The sequence below is a fragment of the Acinonyx jubatus genome, chromosome D3 (assembly GCF_027475565.1).
Source record: "Acinonyx jubatus isolate Ajub_Pintada_27869175 chromosome D3, VMU_Ajub_asm_v1.0, whole genome shotgun sequence".
Lineage (NCBI taxonomy): Eukaryota > Metazoa > Chordata > Mammalia > Carnivora > Felidae > Acinonyx > Acinonyx jubatus.
This window is the reverse complement of record NC_069392.1, coordinates 21,314,100-21,342,095: the sequence shown is the minus strand read 5'-3', so window position 1 is coordinate 21,342,095 and position 27,996 is coordinate 21,314,100. Positions and strand designations below refer to the sequence as shown.

The 27,996-nt window shown below is 46.9% G+C and overlaps 1 protein-coding gene across 5 annotated transcripts in view; it reads left to right on the top strand.

Moving 5' to 3' along the window:
- The window catches only part of LIMK2 (LIM domain kinase 2), a 58,900-nt gene that overhangs the window by 20,362 nt on the left and 10,542 nt on the right, over positions 1-27,996 (top strand). For 3 of the 5 annotated variants that reach the window (XM_027050814.2, XM_015081488.3, XM_053206330.1), the window contains 7 exons: positions 20,092-20,227; positions 21,180-21,289; positions 21,885-22,073; positions 23,541-23,646; positions 24,006-24,202; positions 25,913-26,099; positions 26,934-27,020. In XM_027050814.2, coding sequence (XP_026906615.1) covers positions 20,092-20,227; positions 21,180-21,289; positions 21,885-22,073; positions 23,541-23,646; positions 24,006-24,202; positions 25,913-26,099; positions 26,934-27,020 — 1,012 coding nt within the window. Of the gene's footprint in view, positions 1-10,334; positions 10,792-20,091; positions 20,228-21,179; positions 21,290-21,884; positions 22,074-23,540; positions 23,647-24,005; positions 24,203-25,912; positions 26,100-26,933; positions 27,021-27,996 lie in introns of those variants that run through there. The other 2 variants (XM_015081489.3, XM_053206331.1) reach the window with 2 other exon arrangements.

Genomic DNA, 27,996 nt, shown 5'->3' with positions numbered 1-27,996 from the left:
TGTGAGCACTGGGTGTTGTATGTAAGTGATGAATCACTAAATTCTACTCCTGAAACAAATACTACACTATGTGCTAACTAGAATTTAAATTAAAACTTGAGGGGCACTTGGGTGGCTCAGGTGGTTAAGCATCCAACTTTGGCTCAAGTCATGATCTCGCAGTTCATGAGTTTGAGCCCCATATCTGGCTCTGTGCTGACGGTGTGGAACCCGCTTCAGATCCTCTGTCCCCCCCACCCCCCTCCCTGCCCCTTCCCCGCTCACTTGTTCTCTCTCTCTCTCTTCCTTTCTCTCTGTCAAAAATAAAGAAACATTAATAAATACTTGAAAAAAAGTTTTTTTTTAATTTTTTTTTTAACATTTATTCATTTTTGAGACAGAGAGAGACAGAGCATGAATGGGGAAGGTCAGAGAGAGAGGGAGACACAGAATCTGAAACAAGCTCCAGGCTCTGAGCTGTCAGCACAGAGCCCGACGCGGGGCTCGAACTCACAGACCGCGAGATCATGACCTGAGCCGAAGTTGGACGCCCAGCCGACTGAGCCACCCCGGCGCCCCTGAAAAAAATAGTTTAAAGCCCAGAAGAATAATGAGTGGCCAGCAGTGAAACAGAAAGTGAAAAACCAGTGAGGCAAAATTAGTAGTATGTCCAGATAAAAATATTTAATTTGGATTTGGTCACCAGAAGGGAGTTCTTTGTTATAGACAGGGCTGATTTGGCTGGCTTGCCAGTACCAGAATGAAATTTCTCTCTGTGGCTGCTCATCTCCCTTTAAGTCCATACTCACAAAACAGCCTTCTGATGCCTAATTCAGCTTCTTGGGCATCTTGATAACAGGAAGGGTCTAAAGGTAGTACTTGTATGGGGGATGTGGGTATTCTAAGTTAAAGTGTCAACTCGTAAATGGACCGTGGGATTGATAAATGGTTAGAGGCATCCTAGAATGTCTGTACCTCTCCAGGTGCTATGAAGCCCTGTTTCCGGACCTCAGAAGCCAAAAAAACAAGGCTTCATTGAAGTAGGATCATTCAGCCAGAAAATGCTAGCCTTGGAGAGGTCTCTAGATGGTGAACCAGTCAACCTTTCTCTGACTACAACCCCTTCCTCATGTCTCTCTTCAGTATTGACCTCCTGTGTGTGGAATTTTTTGCTTACTTAACTCCTTCCTTTTACAGAGGAAGAAATTAAAGCCCAGAGAGGTTTAATGACTTGCCTCAGATCACACAGCAAGTCTGTTTTTAGCCAAGTCACATTTTCAGTTTTTCTCTTTTCAGGCCAGGGCTCTTTTCCTGGCATTACCTACAGATTTGTTAAGATATCCAAAGTGTTTTTTTCCCATTGTGGCCAGGAGAAGAATATGTAAACATAGCATTAGACACCGAAGGTTGGACATTCAGTTGTATCACATAGCAACAGTAGATGATTATTTACAAGAGGTTACAACTTCACTCTTATGTGCTTACAGCCCATACAGGCAAATCTCAGTTGTTAAAATGACCAGCTCAGTAGAGATGTTGCCTGAGAATGAAGCCATGGTCTGCCGTTAGTGAACACTTAGCCAGCAGACTTCATATGGACATAAGTGCAGCCAGCTGTAGACTTGAGATAAAAATGCGCATTCAAGGAGACTAATTGGCAACTAAAAACCAGCACCCTCTTTGGTGTCTGAGGCTTTATGTTCCATTAATTGAGAATCTCTGCTTACTTAAATACCTCTGATAACTCTTCACTGCCTGTGGATGACTCTTTCACCTAGCAGACCTGGTGCTTGGTGATCTGCCCTTGCCCTCTCCCACCATCCCAGCCTCTTGATCACCCTTCACATGTGCCCTGCACTGCAGCTTACGGACCATACTCTTCTCCCTCAGTGCACTTGCACGTATTATTTCTTCAGGCTGGAATTCCTCTTGTCTGCCTGGTAATCAACCTTCAGATTCAACTGATACACCTCATCCTCTGTGGAGGAGCCTAGCCAAATCCACCCTGAACCTTCCCCACCAAACATAGGAGACTTTCTTCCTCTTTGTTATTCTCATACCTCAGTTATAGTCCTGTCAATATTTGTTTACACATCTAAGTTTACACATCTAAGTGTATGTTTACACATACACTCTTAGAGTATGAAATTCTTCAAGTCTGAAGCCATATCTAGTTCATCTTGGTATCCCAGAGCTTAGCAGAGTGCCCAGAATGCAGTGGGTGCTCAGTGTTTGTTAGGCGAATGATGTTTTTGTCAAATGACCACCTTTCTCTTTGGACACATGGATAAGCCCTTTCAGTATGCATCTTCACCATCTCTTTGCTCTACAGTATTCTTTCAGGCAAGAGCTTTTCTTCTGAAATGGGAGCATGGAGTAAGACCTCTGTCCGTAAGTGTCATTCCAAAGCTGAAATCTATCAAAGGTCAAGTTATGGCATGCCTTCTGCACTGTGGCAGTCCACTGTGCTAATTTGCTTTGTATTTTTCCTCCAAGGGCTGGAATCCCCCCTTCCCTTGGGCAGTATTTGGAGGAGTGCTAGCAAATTCTCTTTCTCCACATTTGTCACCATTACCAGGAAAAACCTCCCAAGTACCTTAGGCCAGATTTGAGGGTAATTTTTTTTCTCTCTGTTGGTCATCTTCTGGCAATACCTTCCTGAGGCTGTTCTGTAGTGATCCTGCTTAGATCCAAGGATGCTCCACTGGGCTCCCATCAATAGCCCCGACTCTTACAGCAGCATCAGCTGTTTCTGAAATTGGCTAATGTCAGCCCTTGTGTTTTGTTTCAGTCCCAAAGGTGGCCTTTTCATGTGATGACCTGTATTCTGGAGTCCTCTTTTCCCACCATCCCTGAGTAACACTACAGTATCACTGAAGGAAAAAGAGAGGCAGCTACTATGGGGTTGCAAATGAGTAAGAACAACACTAGGAAAGTGAAAGTCCCCAGTGAGCCAAGGCTTTACAAAATGTAGACATTTTGTAAACATTTATTTTTAATTATTCTCAATCCAGAATAAGAAGGTGAACAGCCTATCTTCAAGTCATTTCCTCATTTGTAGCCAGGAGGTAATAGTGACCTACTCTGCTTGCCTCTCAAGGTTAGTATGAGAAAAGAATGAAATCAAGTGGAAAAAAAGCCCATAGGAAAGAGTAAAGTAGTGGATTCCATCTTCAGTGTGCATCAGAAACACTGGGGCTTGTTTAAAATGCAGATTCTTGTGCATGGTCTCAGCCATTCCTATTATGTAGGCTTGGGGTAAGGTCCAGGAGTCTTCATTTTCAACAAGCTCCCCCCGGGAGTCTGATGCTGCTATTCCACATTTTCAACCACGTTTTCAGAAATACCACTGTAAATCAAATAGCAAGTGTAAAATAGTTATTTGAGGCAACTTTACTGTCTCAGACCTGAAATCCAAAGACTTGGGTTAAATCCCAGCTCTGCCGATTGCTAGACCTGTGACCTTGAATAATAGCTTTCATTGTGAACCTTAGCTCCTCATATGTGAAAAGGAGATAGCAACCTCAACCTCACAAAGTTTTTAGAATTAAATGAAAGCATATGTGAACAAGCCCACCTCAGTGCCTAACTCCTGGAACTTAGTCAGTGTTTTGCAGAGTGGGAGCTAAGTGTCCACAACTTCTGGAATGTGGTGTCATGTTAACAAACACCAGCAAAAGATAATCTTTGGCATTCGTCTTAAGTGTCATGGCAATCTGGAAAGAACCTTAGAGATTTAGTCCAATCCTTTGATTTACAGCTCATGAACTTTAAACTAGGGAGGGAGGATGTGAAGCCCAAGATGCATGAGGGTACCCAATCACATGAAATGTGTTTAGTTTTTAGACTGGAAAATTCTTTCCCAGTATACTGAAAAAAGAAAAAAATGAAAAATCTTTGTGGCATAATAACAGAACCTCTATTAGTAACTTTTGAGAAACCGAATGGGGGCAGTACCCCAAGTATAATGGTTATTTGAGCCATACCTGCCATATACCAAGGACCTATCAGTGAAATAAAGATGGAAATGGCTAACTGGCTCAGTTTTCAAAAAGAAGGAAATAGAGATGCTGGAAAAAGTGAACTCATAATCCTTTTAACTTGACTTCTTCACCAAATTCTGATGGAATTCTGTGGAAATTTGCAGATTTTGGAATAGGTGGACAGTGAGCACTTAGAAAAGGAGCCGATTACTAGGATTCAGCAGTAGTGAATTAGCCATGACTAATTAGACTTGACTTCATATTTTCACTGGGTTGCTAGTTGTGAGACCCTTTCTTGATTTCCCTAAGACATTTGATAAGCTCTTTCATGATACCCTGACAGTAAGAATGTGGGCAGGAAATCTAGAAAAATCAGATACAGGAATTGAACACACCCAGCAGTTTGGGGCCCTCTATTGGAGAGGTGGGATTCCTGAACACCTTGCTAGGGCTCATGTTGAGGAAAAGGTATGGGTTTTGAGGTCAGCAAGGTAGCTTTTAATCTCAGTCTTGTACTTCCCAGCAGTAACCTTGGATGAATCACCTAATACCTCTAGGCTGCCCTTACCTGGTCTGTGCTATAGGTATTCTTCGTGAGGTTGTTACAGGGACTAAACTGGATGATGAGTATAAAAGCCCTCTGTAAATTAAAAATGCTTTATAAACATTAGTTACCACCGCCATTCTAGTACTGTGGTTGCTCATAATGGGGGGTCCTGAGTTACATGTTTATTTAGTGGGCATCTGTGGATGAAGGGTGAGCCTGGTATGGGCCTCATGTCGTTGGATCTGGCACTAGACAGATATGGGGTCAGAGCCCTTCCTGCGTGTGGTGCTTAGGGACACATCAAGGGAACTCTTCCCAAAGGAGATTGAGTGCTCTGTTGGAGCTGGATCTAGAAAAAGGAGGCAACCACCAGCCTGAAGATACAGGAGGCTACAGAAAGAGCTAAGAGAGCAAAGGTTTGGGAAAGCCTGTGTGGCCAGGTCAGGAAGTAGAGTGGGGCCGGAGGTGGCCAAAGCCATGACCCTGGTAGGGAAGCTGAAGAAACAGCCCCAGGAGTTCTGTGTGCAGTGTACCCAGGCAGGCTTTGCCTTTGGACAAGAGCACTAGGAAAAAAGTGTGAAGAGACATTTGCTCTAAATCTTGGGGCTTCTTTTTTGTTGTTATTCATTTATCGCCTTAAAAAGCAGCAATTAAGTGTATAAGAAAAAATGGAAACAGTATCAAAAGGGTAGAAAATTAATACTGTTTTTATCCCTGCTTTGAGAGATCTCACTACTTGAAAGGAGAAACTGATAACCAAGTAGTGCAATCTTCCAGATGGTCTTTAAGGATTATGCACATAGAATTTTTAAACAATGGAATTATTATGTTTACTCTCTGATGCTAGGATTTATTTATTATTATTATTTTTTTAATTTACATCCAAACTAGCATGTAGTACACCAGTGATTTCAGGAGTAGATTCCTTAGTGCCCCTTACCCATTTAGCCCATCCCCCCTCCCACAACCCCTCCAGTAACCCTTAGTTTGTTCTCCATATTTATGAGTCTCTTCTGTTTTGTCCCCCTCCGTTTTTATATTATTTTTGTTTCCCTTCTCTTATGTTCATCTGTTTTGTCTCTTAAAGTCCTCATATGGTGAAGTCATATGATTTTTGTCTTTCTCTGACTGACTAATTTCACTTAGTATAATACCCTCCAGTTTCATCCACGTAGTTGCAAATGGCAAGATTTCATTCTTTTTGATTGCCGACTAATACTCTATTGTATATATATGCCACATCTTCTTTATGCATTCATCCATCGATGGACATTTGGGCTCTTTCCATACATTGGCTATTGTTGCTAGTGCTGCTATAAACATGGGGGTGCACGTGTCCCTTCGAAACAGCACACCTGTATCCTTTGGATAAATGCCTAGTAGTGCAATTGCTGGTTCGTAGGGTAGTTCTATTTTTAGTTTTTTGAGGAACCTCCATACTGTTTTCCAGAGTGGCTGCACCAGCTTGCATTCCTATAGGATTTTTTAACGTAACACCTTACCTGGGACAACTTCTGTTTCAGTACCTAGGGTCTACCTAATTATTATTATTTTTTTAATGTTTATTTATTTTTGAGACAGAGACAGAGCATGAGCAGGGGAGGGGCAGAGAGAGAGGGAGACACAGAATCTGAAGTAGGCTCCAGGCTCTGAGCTGTCAGCACAGAGCCCGACGCGGGGCTCAAACTCACGAACTGTGAGATCATGACCTGAGCCGAAGTCGGACACTTAACCGACTGAGCCACCCAGGCGCCCCTACCTAATTATTTTTAATAGCTGCATAATATTTTATTGTATGCCTGCATAATTATATTTAGCCCACCCCTATTAATGGACACGTGACTGTTTCTAATCTTTTAGTATTAAATCGTGCCGGACACATGTCCTGGCACATTCGTACAAATATTTCTCTGGGCAAAATTTCTATCAGTGGAATTTCTAGGACTCCTGTTTTAGAAGGATGATGGCTGCTGTAGTGTTTCCGCACTACAGAGAAGAGAAGCAGAGGCTGGAACAATAGTCAGTAGATGGGAGTGGAAATGCTCACCTTTCAAGGTTCAGAAGTGGTAGAGTCCCAGCAGTTCCATTTTTTGGTTGGAGTCCTCCTGGCCAATAGAGGGCCCCACACAACACAGTTCCTTGGGCTTCGGATTATCTGACCAGAGCTGCCGGGGGTGATTCACCACTCCTCACTAGAGTGCTTGCTTAGGGCGACCAGCCTTGAAGGCTGTCGCCTCCAGCCTCTCACAGACACCTTGAAGCCTTGTGTCTCAGCTGGTCCTGAAGAATCAGATTGCTTGGCTTCTGGTCAGGTTTGCAACTTGTAAAATGTGCAGGAGATTAGTACCTCTCCTGCCATCTTATCCTGTCCATAACTGCCAGTACAAGGATCCTTGCAGTTGCCTCTGGCAGCTGTAGCTGTTGAATCCTCTGCCAGCTGCTCTAGGGACCTAGAAGAGCCGCTTTCCATGCAAGGCCAGTATCCAAGGGCAGGAGGGGGAAGTATAGTCTCCAGTATAACCTTTCACCTCCCAGTTCTGGGTGGTTTTAGGCCCTTTGAAGTTGGCCTTGAGGAACCACACACTTGGGTCTGAGCAGCCATCAGCTTATCACATCTGGTGATCAGTCCTTCAGTGGTTCCTCCTGAAGTCTGGATTTATGGAGGTCACATGGATTCCACCTAGGAGGGGCTTCCACTTCAGCTCTTGACATGGGGAGATGGCTGCCCCTCTTTGAGGGGAAGGCAGTTTTCATGGCATTGAGAAGCCCTCACACTAGTTCCCCACACACCCACCCACCCACTGAATCCTTTGTAAGCAGAGTGGGGGGAACAGAGAACGCCTGCAGCCTCCTGCTCGCATTCCTAGACACCGACTCACTGCGCCTGCCGCCGCTGGAACAGCAGAGCTGTGTGAAATGTCAAGAGGAGTTATGCTCATGGGCTCCCTGGCCCCAGTCTCTTTGTGGCTTGCATTTTCTTCCATCTGCACTCTGTTCATCAGATGGAAATCAGAGGGTGCAATTAGAAGATAATTTGCTAGTTCCAAACTTAATTTGGGGCCCCCTTCTTGCCTGATCGAATTACAAGGGAACATAATAGATTATGGTGAGAAATAGATTATGGCTCTGTCACTGGGAGAAAGAGAGCTCCTAGCTCTCCAGCTGGACAGGGCTTTTGGTATCCTGTGTGTTTCCCCTTTCCACTGTGCTCCACCTCCTCTGTGGCTCCTGTGTGGCCCCCAGGTTGGGATCCTGTTCACCTCCGGGCTTGCTCAAGAGGTTTAAACTCCACTAGAGACCAAAGGAAAACAAGCAGCCCTCTGCAACTTCATAGGGCTGACAAATGTTGAAGCTGGAAGCTATTTAGAGACCTAACCAAGGCCCAGACAGAGGCAACAACTTACTGAAGGCCACATAGCTAGCCCATAGTGGTAGTAACAATAGTCTTAATGATATTAGCAGCTCACATTTATCAACCCTTAATGTGTTCCAGACCCTGTGCCAAGGGCTTACGCGCAGTTCGTTGTCACATTCAAATCCAGACAGTCTGGCTCTGGGCCCAGACTGGGCTCCAGCATAGCAATGGCGGAGCTCAGTATAAAAAGCCTGGGTTCGAATCCTGGCTTCACCTCACACTTGTGCAGCTGGGTAGCCTCACACAAGCAGTTTAGACTGTGCTTCAATTCCTATCTCTGTAAAAAGGGAGAAATCCTAGCACTACTGACTAGTGTGGGTTAAAATTCATTCATATGTATGAGTGCTGTGGGCAGTTAGTTCTTGGTGCAGGGTGAGCGCCTGGCCAGTGCTTGTTCCTGCTGGCTGCTTCTGGGGGCTGGAGTGTGGTATCTGTATGGCAGTGGATAAAGGTGGCTGAGTTCTGTACATATGTCAAAAGCTGGTCTTCACTATTAGAGGCAGTAAACAGAGTGGTTGAGTGCCTTCACTGCAGAGCATAGGTTGGCAAACTATGGCCTCTGATTTTTACATTTTTTAATGAGGGTTGGGAAGCAAAAGAGTGTTTCATGTTACATGAAAATTACATGAAATTCAAATTTCATTGTCCATAAATAGAGGTTTATTGGAAAATAGTCACATCCATTTGTTTACATTTTATATACAGGCACTTTCACACTGCAGTGACAGAGTTGAGTAGCTGTGACAATCTATAATTGTGTAGACCTGCAAAGCCTAAAATATTTATTCTCTGGCCCTTTACAGAAAAGGTGTCCTGACCCTGTAAGTGACCAGTAAGTCACACTTACTGGTTTTGAAACCCAGCTATACCACTTACTAGCTGTTTGTCTTCAGACTAGTGATATAACCCTTCAGAACCTCAGTTTCCTTATCTGGTAAATGGGGGTAACATCTACACCCATATATTGGCAATTAAAGTATGATAGATGAAAGATGCAGAGCTCTTAATACAGAGCTAGGAACTAAGTGTTTAATAAATGGTAGCTTATTACAGGGTGCAAACGCAATCTGTTTTATCACATTCATTGTTACCCGTGTATCCAATCAATAGAGGAATGGGAAAAGGTTCCCTTGTAATCCAGCCACCACCTTTGCCACAGACTTTCCTGTCACGGTGATAGGGTGACTTCAGTGGAGAGGAATGTGTGCCTGGTGGGAGAGAGCTACTGTCACTCCCTCAAGTCCAGCAGTGGGGTCTGGATGTGTCCCAATCTAGCAACCTTGCTTTTCCCCTCACAGTCCTGCACTCAGGGGAACAAGAGGCTTTCCCAACGGTGGGCTATGTTTTGGTCATCCCCTCAGCCAGTGCTCTTCAGCCAGACCACCACTCCAGATACTAAGGCCCATCATCCCCACAGGCACTCCCAGCCTTGTCCTCCATCATGCCTCATTTTTCTGTTTGAGAAGCTTGGTTACCATGGACACAATGGAAAAAGTGCCACTGCCCACCGAGGCCAATGGATGGCATTCTGGCAATGAAAGAATAAATGAAAAAGGGGTGACAGGTGATCTGGGCTCTAGTCCCTATGCTGTCTCCTACTTGCAGAAGGGCTTTGAGGGAGCTATTTCCCCTTGAAGAGTCAGAATAAGCTCCAGCCTCAGAGCTCTGGCTCTGGAGCTCTCACAAGGGCCTACATTTAAATCCCAGCCCTGCCACTGACTAGTATTTTGGCCTGAGTTAGTTAGCTAATCTCTCAACCTCTATCTCCTTGTTTATAGAGGTAATTCCCATCTCGGAGAAATAAGAGAGTGCTTACACAGTGCTTGCTACATGGAGAAATGTCAGGTGTCAGTGACCACTCCAGGCCTTGTTTCCTCTTTCCCAGCACAGCTCTGCCCAGAAGTGGAATGGCAGCCCCCATTGGCTAGCCCTGGGGGCTGTCCTCAGGCCAGGCAGAGGGAAGGGATGAATGGGGACCCTAACACTAGGACCCAGTAGATGCCAGCCCAGAGCACAAAACCTAGGGGGTAGTTCTCTGGACCTGGGTCTCTAGATCTGTCTCTCCAACCCGGAGAGACCATCCCCCACCCACCCCTTTTGAGGGGAGGCGTGGCTTGGCCTGGAGTTGGTATGTTTGTTTTGCTTCACCTCTGAGCAGAGTTACTATACTTTGGGCAACTCCTCAGGCTAGGGACACTTGGGGGCAGATGGGCTCTCTCTCTCTTGCCCTGCCCTTCCCCAAGTTCAGGGATGGACGCTCAGCCAATCCTGGTTATTGTCTATGGCGCTAGTCTGCAGCCTCCCTCCAGCCCAGCTCCACCCCTTGCCTGCAAGGTCTATTTCCTAATAGCTGCTCCAACCACACACCTCGGTTCCGCGAGGAGCCCCTCCTCTTCCTCCCTCCCTCCCTCATCAGGGGAGGGACCGAAGAAGAAGGCTAACTTGACAGCAGCGCTTCTTTCTTAGCTAGTCACCGGCCCCTGCCCAAGAATCCCTGTCTGTGTGTGTGTGTGTGTGTGTATAGCCTCTGCAGAGAGGTGGTTCTCCCGGAGTCCCCAGCGTCTGCTGGAGCTTCCGAGAACTGGGGAGGAGCCATCCCAGCCATGAGCCCCTGCGGGAATCTGCCAGGGGGCAAGTGGCCCGGAGTCCTCACGCCCCTTCGGCTGCTCCGGAGGGAGAGGTGAGCGCTGGGCAGACCGCCCGCAGCCAGAGGTGCCGGGATCCCTGGGCCTGTCATGGTGGCCGTCTGCAGCCAGCCTGAGGCACTCCCAGACGGGTTTGCAGCTGAGCTTGTTTATCTGGTGTGGGAAGAAGATGGGGAGTTACTTGTCCGTCCCGGCTTACTTCACCTCCAGAGACCCCTTTCGGTGAGTTGGGCTCAGAGTCCCTTTTCCATCTCCTCTTCTGGCCCCTGGTCCTGAGGGAAGGGCAGAGGCCTCAGATTTCACTAATCCTTTGACCATCAGTTCTGTCAGGCAGAAGCTAGTAGAAGCTGTTCCCAAGCAGAATAGGCCTGCTGAAGGCTCCCACCATGGTCTAGGAATGGTGAGGTGAGGGATATGCCCAGATGGAAGCTCTTGGGGAATTCCGGCTCTCCTTCCTTCCCAGGCACACCTGAAAGAGCCTCCAAAAGATGCCGCTGACCCTGCCTGTTCTTGGTGTTACTGCTTCCGGGGGAAGAGCACAAATGGGGTGCTTTCTTCCAGCTCTCACATGTCTTACCTGCAGGCCTTGCTGTCTGCCAGGAATTTGCCTCAACAAGCAGGATGGGCAGGTTTTGCCAAACGGCATGGAAGAAGCTGGCAAAACCTGGGTGTGGGCAGCCTAGTACACAGTAGGCGCTCTATAAACGCTTTTTCTATTAATGGCAGGCATATTTGCCTCTGGCTTTAAGGGTTTCTGAGCTCTCAGGTGAGTACAGTTGCTAAGGAAAGGCCTGGGCAGGTGCTTCCAAGACTGGGGCAGTTGGCTTTGGGGTGTTCCTGAGCTTCAGGTTAGCCCACCCCACCCCTGCCCCATGCAGGTCAGGTCCCCAGGCCTGAGACTTCTGGGGGCCTTTTTCTATGGGGCTTCTCGGAGGTGTAGAAACTTTCTACTTCTGACCTGCCTTTCTTGCTCACTGCCCCACCCTACCTCCAACAGAAACTCCCCAGGGGGTTTCTGGCCCTCCGGGTCCCTTCTTGAATGGAGCCATTCCTGGCTGGGGTGGGGCTTGTTTTCATTCTTTGGGAGCAGCCTGTTGTTCCAAGGGCTGCCTCCCCCTCACCAGTGGTCCTGGTCGACTTCTCCCTTTTGGCTTCCCCAACCCAGCTTCATGCCCAGACCTTGCTGCTGGGATACTAGTCAGGTGGCCATGCCCTGAGCAAAAAAGCAGAATACCATGTGGTTTCAGGGAATTACTGGACCCTGGTTGAGTGATGGGAAGCCTTTGGATATGGGGGAGGGGGAAGAGAACTTGGCCTTCAGGGCTGACTCTTCCAGGCACCCTCCTAGGCGCTTTATCCTTTGATTCTCTCAAAACCTAATGTCATTAAGTATCCCCATTTTACTGAAGAGGCAACCACTTTCAACAGAGTTAACATGTGGGGTCTCTCTGGCCAGCCTTTGTCGTATTCCTGAGTTTGTTTCATCCTTCAAAAGGCACCTTCCTCTGCTTGCACCTCCCCCCAGGGCTGTCTCAGATTTGCTTTTCTCTCCCAGCAGAGGGAATCCAGAAAGGGCCCCCATAGGTTGCCTGGAACATCGGAGGGATGGCAGAGATTCTTTTCTGAAGAGCCAATGGGAATTGATCTTGAGTTTAGGAGGCAGGTTTTACCATGTGGAATCAAGATGCCAAATGTTTGAAATAGCCACTACTTTAGCCAGAGCCTCATTAATCCCTCTTACTCTTAATCCTGGAAAGGCAGTTTAGGGGAGGGGTTGTTCCCTTAGGAGCCAGGAATGCTGTGCCCCTTTTAATCTCGGGACAAGACACAACTCAGGAGCTAAAGCAGATAATGAACTCTCAACCTGGACCTTTGAGGGTCATGACACTGATGCTACCCAGGTCCCACCTGTCCTTTGTCTTGCTCTGTCTCCATGCCTCTGGGGAACCTGACTACCCTCTCTCTGCCCCAGTTCTTATTTGTCCAGCTGGAGTCAGGGGGTTACTGACTCGCTTTAGACCCTCCCACCTCCCCCGATGAGGGGCTACATTTCTGGAGCCACTTCTGAAGAGATAGCCAACACTCAGGGCTCTGTGCCCCACAGGAGGGACCACCCAGACTTTCTGCTTTCCCAGGTATCAGTCTAATTGATCACCACTGTCACTGGTCAGAAAATCGCTTCTACCATCAGCCCCCTCCCTTATTACAGGGCATTCTCAAGGGCTCCTTTCTGACCTGGTGCCAGTCCCCTCCCTGGGCCTCAGTTCCTCCTCTGCAGAGCATAGGATTGGGCTTCCTAGACTCCCTGAACACAACCTTGCCAGATTCTGTGAAACAAATTAAGTCCTTGACCTCAAGTCTCTGGGGGAGTACAAAGTCCACTGGACTAGGGCTGTGGTTGCAGGAAAGTGATGCAACCAGATTCCATGGGGACATGATCAGGCGTGACAATGCACAAGGGAGGGAAGAGGGAGCAGGGAATGAAGAATGTAATTTCTGTACCCTATACACCCCTACCTGACAGACTGCCCTCAGCAGAGTGCCACTAGTGTGAAGGGGGAGATACAGTTTTGGTGTGCTTCCAAGTAAGAAAATGTCTCAAATTGGAATTTACAGAAGAGGTAAATTAAGGAGTGACTTTTGTCTGACATCTTTAAAGGATTTTTCTTTTTATAGAATTTCCCTTAATGTCTAACATTGATTTAATGGGTTTGGTTTACACACTGTCTCTTAAAGAGAATAGGTGCATCTTTGTATCCCAAAGCAACCTGTGTTTAAAGGGAGAAATTATTCTTAACTCTTCCCAGCTTAGCAGTAACTTTTTGGCAGCTGCCTTAGGTCCTGACTCCTCGTCTAAAAAGTGAAGGACTTGGATCAGGTGAATGATTCCTACAACTCCGCAAGTCATGTGGCTCCTCAAAGACACACAGGCTCTTTTCCATTTTTTTACTAATCATGGAGGCTCTACCCTTAACTTCAGTATGACTGCACAAATTACTTGAATCTACAGGTTTCCTGGCTTTTGGTTGGAACTGAATCAACGCACTCTGGTAACACTTCTTGCTGATCAGAGGCTTGTTATGTGTTTGGTTAATTTTTTTTAAGCAGGATAGCATCATAGTCTATAATAATTACAGCTTCACTGACAGCCTGTTTCAGTCTACGGAGTCTACAGGAAGGAGGAGTAATAAAGGGATCTTTAGTGGTAGGAGACTGGGCTCTGATGGGCCAGTATCTGTAGGTGCCTGTTACATCCACCCTTCTGTGCCTGGGGGAGAGTTGGCATCCCTGGTCACAGTACCCTCAGGCTGTGGCACAGAGACCTGTCCATTTTCCCTTTTTAGCCCAGTCAGAGCTCAGAGGCAAGGGTCTAGAAACAGCTTCTCCCTAACAGTCTGTGCTCATTCAGGAGGCTAACGATGAGCATCCAACGGACCTTTACTAGGACATGGGAGGGCTTGGTTTTTTTTTGGTTTTTTTTTTTTTAAGTTTGTTTATTTATTTTGAGGGGGAGGGGCAGAGAGAGAGGAGAGAATATCCCAAGCAGGCTTGGTGCTGTTAGTGTGCATAGCCCAATGCGGGACTTGAAGTCACAAACTGTGAGCTCATGACCTGAGCCTAAATCAAGAGTCAGATGCTTTAGTGACTGAGCCACCCAGGTACCCCATGGTGGGCTTTTTCTTTAACTTGTGTAAATCTACTGTAATAGTGACTACTTCAACCACATAAGGTTGAAATATTACCTGTAAACATTTGGTCGGAAAATTTGCATGTGAGTGAGGGCTGGGCTTATTATGTCTTATCTCACTTGGCCTCTCCCTGCACAGCACCTTGCCTGTTTGGTCTTGCACATCCTAGATGCACAGTAACTATTTCCTAATTGATAGTAATTGATAATAATAAATGTTTTCTAATTTATTAGATAAATGATTCATTTTAGGACCTTCTTTACTCACAGAAATCTGTTTGGTTCCAGGCCAAGATGCAGATCCATATTGCTTAGGCACAGGAGGGAAAGGAGTCTGTCTACTTTTGCCCTTGCTGTTCTCAAGTTAAAGAGGGGAGGGAGGGAAATGGACATTTACTGGGCACCTGCTTGAGCATCTGTACATAATTTTCATAAACTGGTGAGGTTTTATCATCACTGGTATACAAATAAGGAAACTATGGCCCAGAGTCCTAAAGTAACTGGCTTGAAGTGACACAGATAGTAAATGACAAAGAAAGAATGTGGACCCAGATCTTGAAAGAGTTATTTTGAGAATTTCAACCTGATTATCTTTTTTTTTCTTTTTTCTTTTTTTTTTTTTAAACTGTGTTCCCTACTGACTCATAAGTCCTTAGTTTGGGGCCACTAACTGGTTCATTCAGTGGAACATATGACTCTTGATCAGGTTGTGAGTTTGAACCCTACATTGAGTGTAGAAATTACTTAAAAATAAAGTCTTTTTTTTTTTTAATTTTTTAAATTTTTTTAGGCCCTTAGTTTGGATCTGAGCTGCCCACTGAACTGACCATAGTGCTTTGGGAGAGGAATTTTCAAGGTTGTCAGCTATCCTCAACTCATGTGGGCCTGTCTGTGATCTCCCCTGACTGGAGGGTTTCAGCTCTGTTCCCTCTGGTTGCTCAGGAGAGGGTCTGATACCTCAGACCTCTATTTAGGGTTCCACCACCAGCTCCACTACCTCCAAGCTGAATGCCCTTGGGCAACCTGCTGCTAGGGCAGATTTTGACATTCACTTGAAACTTTCAAAAATCGAAAGCTGCAATAAAAAAGGCTTGGCTTTGGGAGAAACATATCGTGGCCATAGCCTCTAACAATCTGAGGGGGGCGTTTTGGGGGTAGCACCTTACATTTCCAGAGTGTGTTTTGGATTCTTTTTATTTTTATGTTTATTTACTTTTTTCTTTCTTTCTTTTTTTTTTTAATGTTTATTTTTGAAAGAGAGAGAGAACAAGTAGGGGAGGGACAGGGAGAAGGGGTCAGAGGATCTGAAGTGGACTCTGTGCTGACAGCAGGGCTCGAACCCACGCGATGCGGGGCTTGAACCAGGAAACGCCCTGCACATTGTGAGATCATGACCTGAGCCGAAGTCGGACGCTTAACTGAGCCACCTAGGCACCCCATAATGTTTATTTACTTTTTGAGAGATAGAACTCGAGAGCGCAAGTTGGGGAGGGGCAGAGAGAGACAGGGAGACAAGAGGATCCAAAGCTGGCTCTCTGCTGTCAGCACAGAGCCCAATGTGGGGCTCAAACCCACCAACCAGGAGATCATGACCTGAGCTGAAGTCCAACACTTAACAGACTGAGCCACCCAGGTGCCCCATGGATTATTTTCTTAAAAAGGCAGAGACTGCTGGGGAACAATGCTGTGGACTAAAGGAAGAAGGAGAATCATTGTGCCATTTAAATTCAGTACTTGGATTTAAGGGGAAGCCCTCACAAAGTGTTAACACTCAGGGGGACTTGAGCTCTCATTTTCACAGATGCAAATCCTGAGGCCCAGCTTAGTAGATGTGCTGCATTACTCAGGTGCTCAGGTGATGTAGTCTAGTGGAAATGGCTTCATAGCCAAGTACACATAGGTTAAGACTCTAGCTCCATCCTGTGTGTGTCAGGCAACTTTGCACAAGTGACTTGACTCTGCTTTTCAGTGTTCTATAAGACAGGGATAATCCTATCACTTTGCAGGATGTGGCCAGGATATAAGTAAGTCACCTCATAGAGTGCCCAGAATATGGTTGGCATTTAAGTAACAGTCGACAGTAATTGTTCTTAATATCTAAGCTAGGACTCTAAGTCTACCACTCCGGTAACCTGAGAACCAATTGTGTTCTGTGACAAAACAGCTTAGGGACCCACAACCAGCCCTCCTATCAGCTGTTCACCTTCCTATTATTCAGACATACCTGTGTCAGCCAACTTTGGCTGTTTCTCTGGCCATGCCCTTCAAAGGCATTCCCTGACACATGGTGTGCCTTGGTGATGTCGCTCTCCAGGCAGGTGTTCTTCCCAGAAGTCTGGCGTGGCTCTCACCTGCATGTCTGCACTCGTTTCTCTCCCCACTCTCCTGGGCCTGGCCAGGGCTACCTGCAACAAACAAAAGCAGAATATTGGCAGCGGAAAGGAGGACGTGTTCTGGTACTCCTGTGCCCTGCAGCACACATACCATTGAGAGGGTGTAACAGGGCCCAGGCCTGCATTTGGGTGCAAATAACGTGTGCACCAGCTTTTCTCCGTTGCAGACAGCAGAAGGGCAGGACCTGCTGACCGTGAGCCACAGAATGTTTGTGCTTCCACCTGGATTGCTGGTTCTTGCCACTCCCACCATTTTCGGTTTGGAAACCTCTGCTAGGGCTTACTGTGCTGGGCTCTTTGTTAGGTGCTTAGTCTACCAACAGTAAATGGGACACTGTTCCTGTCCTCAGGGAACTCACACTCTAATGAAGGAGAAAGATAGGTACCTAGGAGCTTCAAGTCAGAAGCTGGGAGGCAAGAAGGAAGTCCCTGCTCCTAGTGCTGGCCCTTTGCTAGGCTCCTCACAGTCATTCAGAACTGGATTTAATGTCCGCACTGCTACCCTGAATATAGGTGATGATGTTGCCCTTTGTCTCATTTCACAAATGAGAAATGAAGCAGCCAGCCCAAGATCACTTAGGTGGTAAGTGGTAGTTCAGAGATTGGAACTTTAGATCATCTAGGGAAAGACATAGATATGCATGGAATTAAGGGGATGTGGGTATAGTCTAATTCCTTCATTTTATAGGTGGAGAAACTATACCTGGAGAAAGAAAGGGCCTTGTCCAAGAGCCTGTAGCTCCCAAGAACTTGAACCAGGCCTCTTCCCAATTCAGAGCTCATCCAGCGTGCCTTTTACATTGAGAGGAATTTGAGCTGCATGTCCAGAACAGGTCTTCCCCCTTTGCCTCCTAGAATTAATGGTTCACACTGTACCATTCTAGGTATTTCATATCCATACTCTTCATGCTGTGTCTGGCTCTCAAGTCCCTTAAGCTCAGCGTCCATAAAACAAGTAGGAGAGGGGCACCTGGGTGGCGTCCAACTTCGGCTCAGGTCATGATCTCGCAGTTTGTGAGTTTGAGCCCCACATTGGGCTTGCTGCTGTCGGTGCAGAGGCTTCTTTGGATCATCTGTCCCCCTCTCTCTCTGCCCCTCCCCTGCATGCATTCTGTCTGTCTCAAAAATAAATAAACATTAAAAAAAAAAAAAAAAAGAACAAGTAGGAGATGCTACAGGATGGGGATGACTGATGGCAGAAGCCATCAGTGTTAAACATCCAGAGAGACGTGGACACTCCATAAAGAGCGATTCTCAGGGTCCTGCTTCTCTAGACCTTCCTGGCTCAGTTGCTTTCCATAGCTGCTTCAACTCATTCTGGTCTCCCTCCTCCCTCCTGCAGTGCCCAGTAGTAGTAGCACCCATTGTAACCTCTCACCTTTCATTGTTAATTAAGTTTTGTTTTAGACTTTCTCTTCCCCAGCCCATTATAAGCTCTTGGAAATTGTAGTAGGGAACCTTGTATATCTATCTCTTATATCTGCAGTGCCTAGCAAGATGCTGTAATAATACAGCTAGTTCCGCTCTTCACAGTTTGCAAAAGGCTTTCCTCATACATTAGCTCATTTAGTCTTCACCGTGTTCTTTGTAGTACTGTGCTATTAGTCACATTTTGTCAAGGAGGAAAAACTGAGAGAAGTCCAAAGCTACCCAGCTAGTGGAGGAAAAATGGCAAATAGTGTGAGCAGCTACCATTATCATCATCTTTAATAGCAGTTCAACACTTCATGAGTTCCTACTGTACTTAGCCTTTTATATAAACTATATATAGTTTGCTACATGTTATTTCCTTTCCACAGTAGTCCATTTGACAGATGAGGAAACTGGGTCAGAGGAGTGAAGTAACTTCCCCAAGATGAGCTAACTAGTAAGTGGCAGGGTCAGGAGTCACACTAAGAGACCACTCCATCCTGCCTCTCAGAAGCAAGGATTTGGCCAGTGAAGGGTGGTGTGAAGCCTTGACAACAAGAATAGAGTCTTCACTGGAAAGAAAGAGGTGGCATGGGCTCCCAAGGGCAGGGAGCCCTTAGCTCTGGGTGCTGGGAGGTTCAGAAATGAGGAGAGGTTCAGAAATGCTTATCTTGTGCAAACTTGGTCTGAAAACACACCCAGCCTGACTGAGGGGTGGAGCTTTACAACCAGGTAATTGGAGGGGAAAGGAGCTGTGGAGTCTAACATGTATATCTTGCACAGTGCTAGTGGAATTTTGTTTCCCCCCCCCATTATTTTATTTCGAAAAATTTCAAATACATAGAAGAGTTGAAGGAAATGTTCAAAGAACACCCATATATATCCTTCACCCAGACTTAACTTTAAGCCACTTTCTCTTTAACTATGTACACACATGATGTATTTTATTTTTTGCTGAACTATGTAAAAGTAAGTTGTACATATCTTGACTTTCACCCTTAGTTACTCTAATATGTTTCTTCTAAGAATTCTTCTATCTAACCAAGGTATCATTATTACATCTAAGAAAATGGATAGTAATGTCACAGTATAATATATAGCCCAAATTCAAGTTTCCTCAGTTCCAAAAATGACACTCATAGCTGCTTTCTTTTTCAATCCAGAATTGAATCCAAGGTTTAGGTGCTGCATTTGGTTGCTGTGTCTCTAGGCTTTTTTAATCCCTGTACCTTTTTTTCCCCATGACATTAACTTTTTGGAAGAGTCAAGAACAGTAGTCTTAGAATGACCCACATTCTGGATTTGCCTGATTGTTTCTTAATGCTTAGCATAATTTTTTCACAAGAATGCTACATGTTAATGATGTTAATAAAAACTTAAACATCAGCAATGGTGTTGGTGATGGGTAGTTTTTTTTGAAGAACAGAGGTGATTGAGCTTCTTTAGTTCATTGAGATATCTGTCTAGACCAGAGGTTCTTTTTAGAGAGAGAGGGCATGTGCAAGCTGGGAGAGAGGGGCAGAGGGGGAGAGAGAGAATCTTAAACAGGCTCCACACTGACACAGGGCTCAATCCCATGACCCTAGGATTGTGACCTGAGCTGAAATCTAGAACAGAGGTTCTTAGCTGGGGCCATGACTAGGCTTCAGACCTACACACACACACACACACACACACACACCCATACCTAAATAATATGTACATTTTCCTTGTACATGCCTTTTTCCAAGAGCAGCTTCTTGATTCTTACTAGATTCTCTGAGGGCTTCAAGACACAAAAATGTTAAAAAAATTAATAAACAGACACTGGTCTACCAGGTTAGGCAGACAATACAGAACTGGTTTCTGGGATCTTCTTTATTCTGAATCAGCTTCCTTTGGGGAGATGGCAGTAAACTGTAACTTTCCTCCATCCTGGCTTTGGATCAAGGAAAGGTCTGTCCATTTTGTTGTTAGATCTGGGAGCCAGAGGCAGCCTATGTAGCCTGGTTCCAGGGATCCACAACAATTTTTTCTTGTCTTGCCTTTCAGGTGCTCAGAATGCCAGGATTCCCTCACCAACTGGTACTATGAGAAGGATGGGAAGCTTTATTGCCACAAGGACTACTGGGGGAAGTTTGGGGAGTTCTGCCATGGGTGTTCTCTGCTGATGACAGGGCCTGTCATGGTGAGTGAGTCCCTCTCAGTCATCAGAGTCCATTGACAGCTCCTCTGGTTTCCCATGGCCTTTCATCTTCTAGTCTTCCATCAGCCAAGGCCTCCCCTTTTATTTCTTCACTTAACAGATGTTTGTTGAGTACCAATTAAGTGCCAGGTAGGATCCTTCCCTTAAAAACTTAACAGTCCAGGGGCACCTGGGTAGCTCAGTAGGTTGAGTGTCCAACTGTTGATTTCGGCTCAGGTCATGATCTCATGGTTTGTGGGTTCGAGCCCTGCATCAGGCTCTGTGCTTAATAGCTTAATCTATGGCTTGGGATTCTCCCATCTCCCTCTCTCTCTCTGCCCCTCCCCAGCATATGTGCTCTCTCTGTCTCTCTCTCTCAAAACAAATAAATAAACATTTTTTTTAAGGTAAAAAAAAAAAAACAAAACTGAACAGTCCAATATTGGGAATGGGTGGGTGGGCGGGCAGGGCAGAGACTTAATTCAATGGATAAAGTCCTCGAAGGAGAGCATTACAGGTTGAGAGGAGAATACACCCAAGTTGTGTAGAGGGAATCTGAAAAGGAGACCCTGGAATGGGCTGGTAGAGAGAGGTTCCACCTCCACTACCTGCTTCAGAAAAGGGCTTTAAGCCCAATCATGGATTTTCCAACTCTGTGTTAGAGGAACTATGTGTCTTTCTAGTGAGGATGATGACTTCTGGGGACTTGGCTAGAACCAAAACAGTTTTTGTAATCTCAGAAATGACAGAGAGGCACCAATCTGACTTGTCCTCTGGAAGCTCTGGGGCAGAGTTGTGCAAAGGACCTATAGATCCTTAATTAGAGGTCTCTCTAGGGGCGCCTGGGTGTCTCAGTCAGTTAAGAGGTCACTCACCCACCCCTACCTTCCAGCAACAGTGACAATTCACTTCCTCCATCTGTCATCTGTCTACCCTTCTCCCCACCTGCTCACAGGTGGCTGGGGAGTTCAAGTACCACCCAGAGTGCTTTGCCTGTATGAGCTGCAAGGTGATCATCGAGGATGGGGATGCATATGCTCTGGTGCAGCATGCCACCCTTTACTGGTAAGATGGTGTCCCTCTCCCCTACAAGAGCAGTCAAGAGAGAGGAACAGATGGCAGTGCAAGTTGGGCAGAAACAGTACTGGGATATCAGAGCACTAGATTCCTATCCCAGCAATGCCTATAACCAGCTCTGTAATCTGTAAGCAAGACAAGTAACATCTCTCTGCCCTCTGTCCTTACCGACCATGAGAATAATGACACTTTGTGCTGCAGTCTTCCCAGAGGGAGAGAATGGCTCAGAAGGTGCTCTCAGAGAAGGATCCCAGAAAATTAAAAGCAAAGGCCCCTTAGAGTTCATTTGCGCAATTGCCTCAGTTGGCAAAGAAGTCAGGCTGAGGCCCAAAATGGAGAAGAGGGCTGGGTTCTCACTGTGAATCAAAGGCAGAGTGAAGAGAACCCAGGCCATCTCACCCCCACTTCCAGCCTACCCCAGAGACCCTGGGCTCTTCTTTCTGAGCAACCAACTGGAATCATGGCAAGGATGGTAATAGTGGGATTGTGGGTACTATTGCTTGAAGCCACATGGTACAGTGGTTACTGGGGGCTTCCAGGTGGGTCTCCAGGATCTTAACCATCTTTATGTTCCTCTTGCTAGTGGGAAGTGCCACAATGAGGTGGTGCTGGCACCCATGTTTGAGAGACTCTCCACGGAGTCTGTTCAGGACCAGCTGCCCTACTCTGTCACACATATCTCCATGCCAGCCACCACAGAGGGCAGACGGGGCTTCTCTGTGTCTGTGGAAAGTGCCTGCTCCAACTATGCCACCACTGTGCAAGTAAAAGAGTGAGTATTTTGAGAACCCCAGAAGCAGGAGTCGTTACACAGAGTCCATAGATGGGCCTCAAGGGGTGCAGAGTTCTCTTCACCCACATCTCATATCTTTGTCCTGGAGCTCACTGTGCTGTAACTGCACCTGGGCCTTGGCACTTACTCTTCCTTCTGCCTAGGCTGCTTCCCACAAGATACTTAATGACAGAACCGCTCACCTTTCATGTGTCAAGTTTCAGATAACGGTTGTTCTTTGAAATTATCTGGCTTGATTATGTGTATTAGTTTATCATCTGTCCTCCCAACAAGTTCCTTCTGGAACTTAATCTTGTTCAGTACTGTATATCCAGGTCCTGGAACTGTATCTGGCATGTAGTATATGTTCATTGATTATTGTTCTGTTGGTTGAGTGAATGGAGGATGGAGGAGAAAGAGGTTAAGACTTCATCCTAGGTCCAGGCCAGAGACCAGATGGGGAAAGAGCCTGTGTTCGTCTAATACCAGTAATGAGGAATCTATGGCTGCCAACCCTATAAATAGCGATTGTGCACTTACTAGGTGCTTGCAGTACAGGTGAGAGGTATTAAGGTTGGGGAAGTCACCAAGAGTTGAGATCTGCACTAAAACCTCATTAGATGAAGATGGGAGGGAATTGTGTTCAGGGCAGAGGTGGGAGTCTATGATTGTGTCTGGTGTAAATTAGGTGGTTGGGAATAGCCAGAAAAGGGGGCTATTAAGTTATATAGGGCCTGGATTATGAACACTCAGCAGGTCTTTTAAGGGATAAGCAACAAGGTGATACAACCAGGTTAGCGTTCTAGAGGGATTGCTGGCATGGATGTTGGATGGAAGAGGAGCAAGCCTGGAAATGTAGAGGGTGGTGTTAATAAAAACTTAAACATCAGCAATGGTGTTGGTGATGGGTAGTTTTTTTGAAGAACAGAGGTGATTGAGCTTCTTTAGTTCATTGAGATATTTGTCTAGACCAGAGGTTCTTTTTAGAGAGAGAGGGCATGTGCAAGCTGGGAGAGAGGGGCAGAGAGGGAGAGAGAGAATCTTAAACAGGCTCCACACTGACACAGGGCTCAATCCCATGACCCTGGGATTGTGACCTGAGCTGAAATCTAGAACAGATGTAGAGACCAGGGACCAGTTCTGTTGAAAGATCCAGGTGAGAAATGTTGGTAACTATGATGATGAAGTGAAGGCAGGATTCTCGAAGATGGTAAGGGTTGTGGAGCAGTGAGAGAACTCCAGATAGGGGAGATGCCATCCAAGGCTCTGGCTTAGGCCATTGGGTGAGTGGGGGTGCCCTTCACTGAGATGAGGCATCTTGTAAAGGGTGTTGCATTTCCCCTGTGAGTTGTCTGGGCCTTGCAGGCATGTAGGGCCTGGGGCATGGTGAACCTTCCTATACAAGTAAAATTGGTCAAGCACAATTTTAGGATGCCTTCTTCCTGCCTCAACTCTTGTCTGGCCCAGGGTCAACCGGATGCACATCAGTCCCAACAACCGCAATGCCATCCACCCCGGGGACCGCATCCTGGAGATCAATGGGACCCCTGTCCGCACACTCCGAGTGGAAGAGGTACAGTGTGTGTCCAGTGTGTCTTGTGGGGGTGGAACATGGTATAGACCCTCTGGGAGATCAAGCTATGGACCTTTGCCTTTCTCCACCCCCAGTCTATCTCTTTGTCTTGCCACTGATCCTGTGACCACTGATGACCTGTGTCAGCCTGGCACATTCTCAGGGCAATAGGGATGGCCTGACAGATGGGATATCTGACAGGATGCCAGTGAGAGGGCACTGGGGCTACTGGCAGCTAGAGGCCACCATTAGCCAACTTGAGCATTGGCCATACTGTGCTAAGATCATGTGGGCTGACAGTGGGTGGCCTGGGATGGGACAGCCTGTGGGAGCCAGCCTTACACTGCTTTTGGCTACAGGTAGAGGATGCGATTAGCAAGACAAGCCAGACGCTTCAGCTCTTGATTGAACATGACCCCGTCTCCCAGCGCCTGGACCAGCTGCGGCTGGATGCACGGCTCTCTCCCCGCATGCAGAATGCTGGACACTCCCCGACTCTCAGCACCTTGGACACCAAGGAGAATTTGGAAGGAACACTAAGGAGACGCTCTCTGAGGTGCTGCCTCCCACCCTGATTCCATGCTGACCCATGCCTATCCTTCAGATGAGGCTGAGCTGACTTTGGGAGGCCAGCAGAGTTAGGAAGGAAACCCGCTGGCCAGAGATGGGCCATGAGGATTGTGCTGACCCAGCTCTCCCCATAGGGATCACAGTTCACAGCCAGGGCCTGTACATGATCTGACCCAGCTGTCTGCCAGGTTTCGTTAGAAACCAGAGAGTCGGCTCTGTCCACTGAACTTCTGAGCTGAACTCAGGAGGCAGAAATGCTGACCCCCAAAGGACAGCATGGCCCATGGGTAAAGCATGGGGTTCAGTGGCTGGAGTTGGGGCACAGAAAGAATTAATAAGTGGAAGTAAGAACACTGAAAACTGTAAAGCAAGAGATGGATGCAAGCTGTTTTAGATTTGAGGGACCAACAATCAAAACCTCATAGTTCCAAGTCCATGGGGAGGGAGCAATGACCCTGGATACAGGTGCCAAATAGGGAGACTGAAAGAACAGGAGTCTGGAGCAGTGGCTCTCCAGGCAGACACACCCATACCATGCTTTTGAGCTGAGCTCCCTCCCTTCACACATCACTTCATGTCTCTAAGCCTCTGTTTCTGCATCTATAAAGTGGAGTTCTAAGACAAAGGTGGCTGTCTTTTATGTAAGGACAATCCTTTATGTAAGGATTCAGTGTGGAAAGGAATGCAAAGTGGCACAGTGACATCACAGGGTCAGCACTAACTCAATGTGAGGTGTTGTTAGTATCATTAGGAGTCAGGTCTTTATCCGCCCTCCTGATCAAACAGACTGAATCACTCAGGGCCCTTGACTGGCATCTTTGGAAGCAGGGCCCTCCCCACAGATTTCTGGGCATGCACTTCTGGCTGTCTTTGTGGCCTCAGAACGAGTGAGCTGGTAGAGGTGAGGTGCCAGAGGGCAGAGAAGGCCTGAGAACATGGCTTGGAAGCAGGAAGATGTGGGGTGGCTAGGGACTGCTCAGATCTCTGGAGGGCCATACTGCAGAAGGCAGCACACCTTGTGTGCTTCTGTGGGCACAGTTGGTGGAAGGCAGAGCAAAAGAGCAAGAGTTGAGAAGCCTGTGTGTGGTCCTTTCTGGGTAGCCCAAATGGAACAGGAAGATGTGCTGGAGAGAAGTTTGCAGGGTTGTAATTCACCTGCAGTGCTGTGGACTTCAACCTTTCTTGTCCTTCAGGAAGTCGGTAACAGTTATCAACCATTATTATTACTGGCTGCTTTTAAAAATGTAAATACACTGGTTTTATTGCTGTAAAAATCATACATGCTTATTATTTTAAGGAAATATAGACAGGTACAAAATGAGCAAAATAGCCAGAATCCCATTTGGTCATTTTTCGGATGGTGGTAGGCTACCACTCTAACTCAATTCCGTACCTTGAATCAAGCAGGCATGTAAAGTGGTGGGTTACCATCCTACAGTGCTGTCCTATATTGAGCACTATAGGGTTCCTGCTTTGAATGTGGTTTTATTGTACTTAAATAAACTACTGATGTTTGTAGCCCCAAAATGGCATGTCCGTCTGACATAGGAGTTCCTTCCCCTCATCATAGCACCTGAACTACAGAAATTGGGATGGATAGGGTGGTAAGGTAGCTTTGGGGTTTCTACCTCCATGGTTTTTCTGGCAAGTCTCTGAGGACTACCCTATCCCTACTCTCATCTTTCCTTATCTTCAGGCGCAGTAACAGCATCTCCAAGTCCCCTGGCCCCAGCTCCCCAAAGGAGCCCCTGCTCTTTAGCCGTGACATCAGCCGCTCAGAATCCCTCCGCTGTTCCAGCAGCTACTCACAGCAGATCTTCCGGCCATGTGACCTGATCCATGGGGAGATCCTGGGGAAGGGCTTCTTTGGACAGGCCATCAAGGTGAGCACAGGCAGCAGCTGGTCTGCTTCTCGGCCCCCTACCCTTCTCTCACCTTCTTTTGGGGAGCTCTTACCACATGGTCTCACCCCATACATACCCTGCAGGACACCAGGCCCCCTTCCTTGCTGCAGGTGATGGTGTGAGGGCTACACTCCTGCCCTCCCAGGCCACCTAAGGGCAGCGTTGCTGTTGTAGTGAGCTTGGTGGACCTGGAGACCCAGGTTGGGATGAGTTGTTGCCCATGGCCCTGCCATCTCCAGGCAGGGATGTTTTTAGGTACCCAGAGGCCTGAGTGTTGGGTATACTGCAGGGAGCACACAGGGGAGTGGCTCCTGCCTCCCTGATGAACAGTCTTAGGGACTAACCTCTCTCTCTTTCTCTCCTCCTCCTCTGCTGAGAGCTGGGAGGGGGGGTCAGGTAAGCCATGTGTCTCAGCTTTCAGGGCATTGGGGCTGGAGAGCTCACCCTGACCCACCTAGTTCCCTGGTGCATGTCTGTGGCACTGACCCCTACTGTCCCCAGACTTCTGTTCACGCAAGGGACTCACTCCTTTGTCAGATAACCAGAGCCCCTGCTTGGCTTGGCAGTGTCCCTTCCTGCCTCCTCACTTCCCTTTTCTGCATTCTTGCCTCCCCTCGATGCATGCCCCGTTCTCCAAAGAGGGTACGCTCCCCTTTGAGGCCCCTGTTGCCTCATGCTGTGTCTTCTACACATAAATTCTGTCAGTCTGATCTGGCTCAGTATGTCTTCCAAGGGATGGGATGGCCAGTTGCATATATTTTCACAAATTCCCCAGAACTCTGCACCACTAATAGTTGTCCTCCTTGTAACTAGGTAACACACAAAGCCACGGGCAAAGTGATGGTCATGAAGGAGTTAATTCGGTGTGATGAGGAAACACAGAAGACTTTTCTGACTGAGGTAAAAAGGTGGGGTAGGGGTTAGAAGTGTGGTGTCACTCTTGGAAGAGGGTAGATCTTACTAAATAATGGTTTCAGGAGGAAACTTGTTTTATTTTGTTACTTTTTAAAAAAAAATTAATGTCTATTTTTTTTTAAATGTTTATTTTTGAGAGGGAGGGAGAGAGAGAGAGAAAGAATGTGTGAGGGAAGGGGCAGAGAGAGGGAGACACAGAATCTGAAGCAGGCTCTAGGTTCTGAGCTGTCAGCACAGAGCCTGATGTGGGGCTAAAACCCACAAACCATGACATCATGACCTAAGTCGAGTCGGACACTTAACCAACTGAGCCACCCAGGCACCCCTAATGTTTCTTTTCGATAGAGGAGACAGAGTGCAAGCATGGGAGTGGCAAAGAGAGAGAGGGAGACACGGAACCCAAAGCAGGCTCCAGGCTCTGAGCTGTTAGCACAGAGCCCGATGTGGGGCTTGAACCACGAACCATGAGATCATGACCTGAGCCAAAGTCAACGCTTGACTGAGCCACCCAGGCACCCCTAGGTGGAAACTTATTTTAGAATCACTTTCTTAAAAGCTGGGCAGAAAATAGCGCTAGAGGAAGATCCTACCCCTTCTAAATTACAGCATAATGACCTATTCAATAAACATTTACTAAAGACAGCATGATCTGGGTACAAGGGATACAGTAACAAACGAGATGTGGTTCAGAGGAGCTTACAGTTAGTGGGGGTTATGGACATGAAAACAGGCCAATTTAGGACAACTAGATATTATACTCACCACCTGAACACCCTGCTAAGGGAGCCTGGAGTGGGGCCTTCCAGAGAACTGCCATCTCTTGAGCATTTACACAGTTTTTACCACCTCTCCCAAGTTGTTCCATTCCTTCGGTTGGTACTCCTGTGGTTCAGGTATTGCCCTCCAGGCCTTTGTTTCACTCCTGGACCCTCCCATTCCAGTTGCCCCCAGTACAATTCCT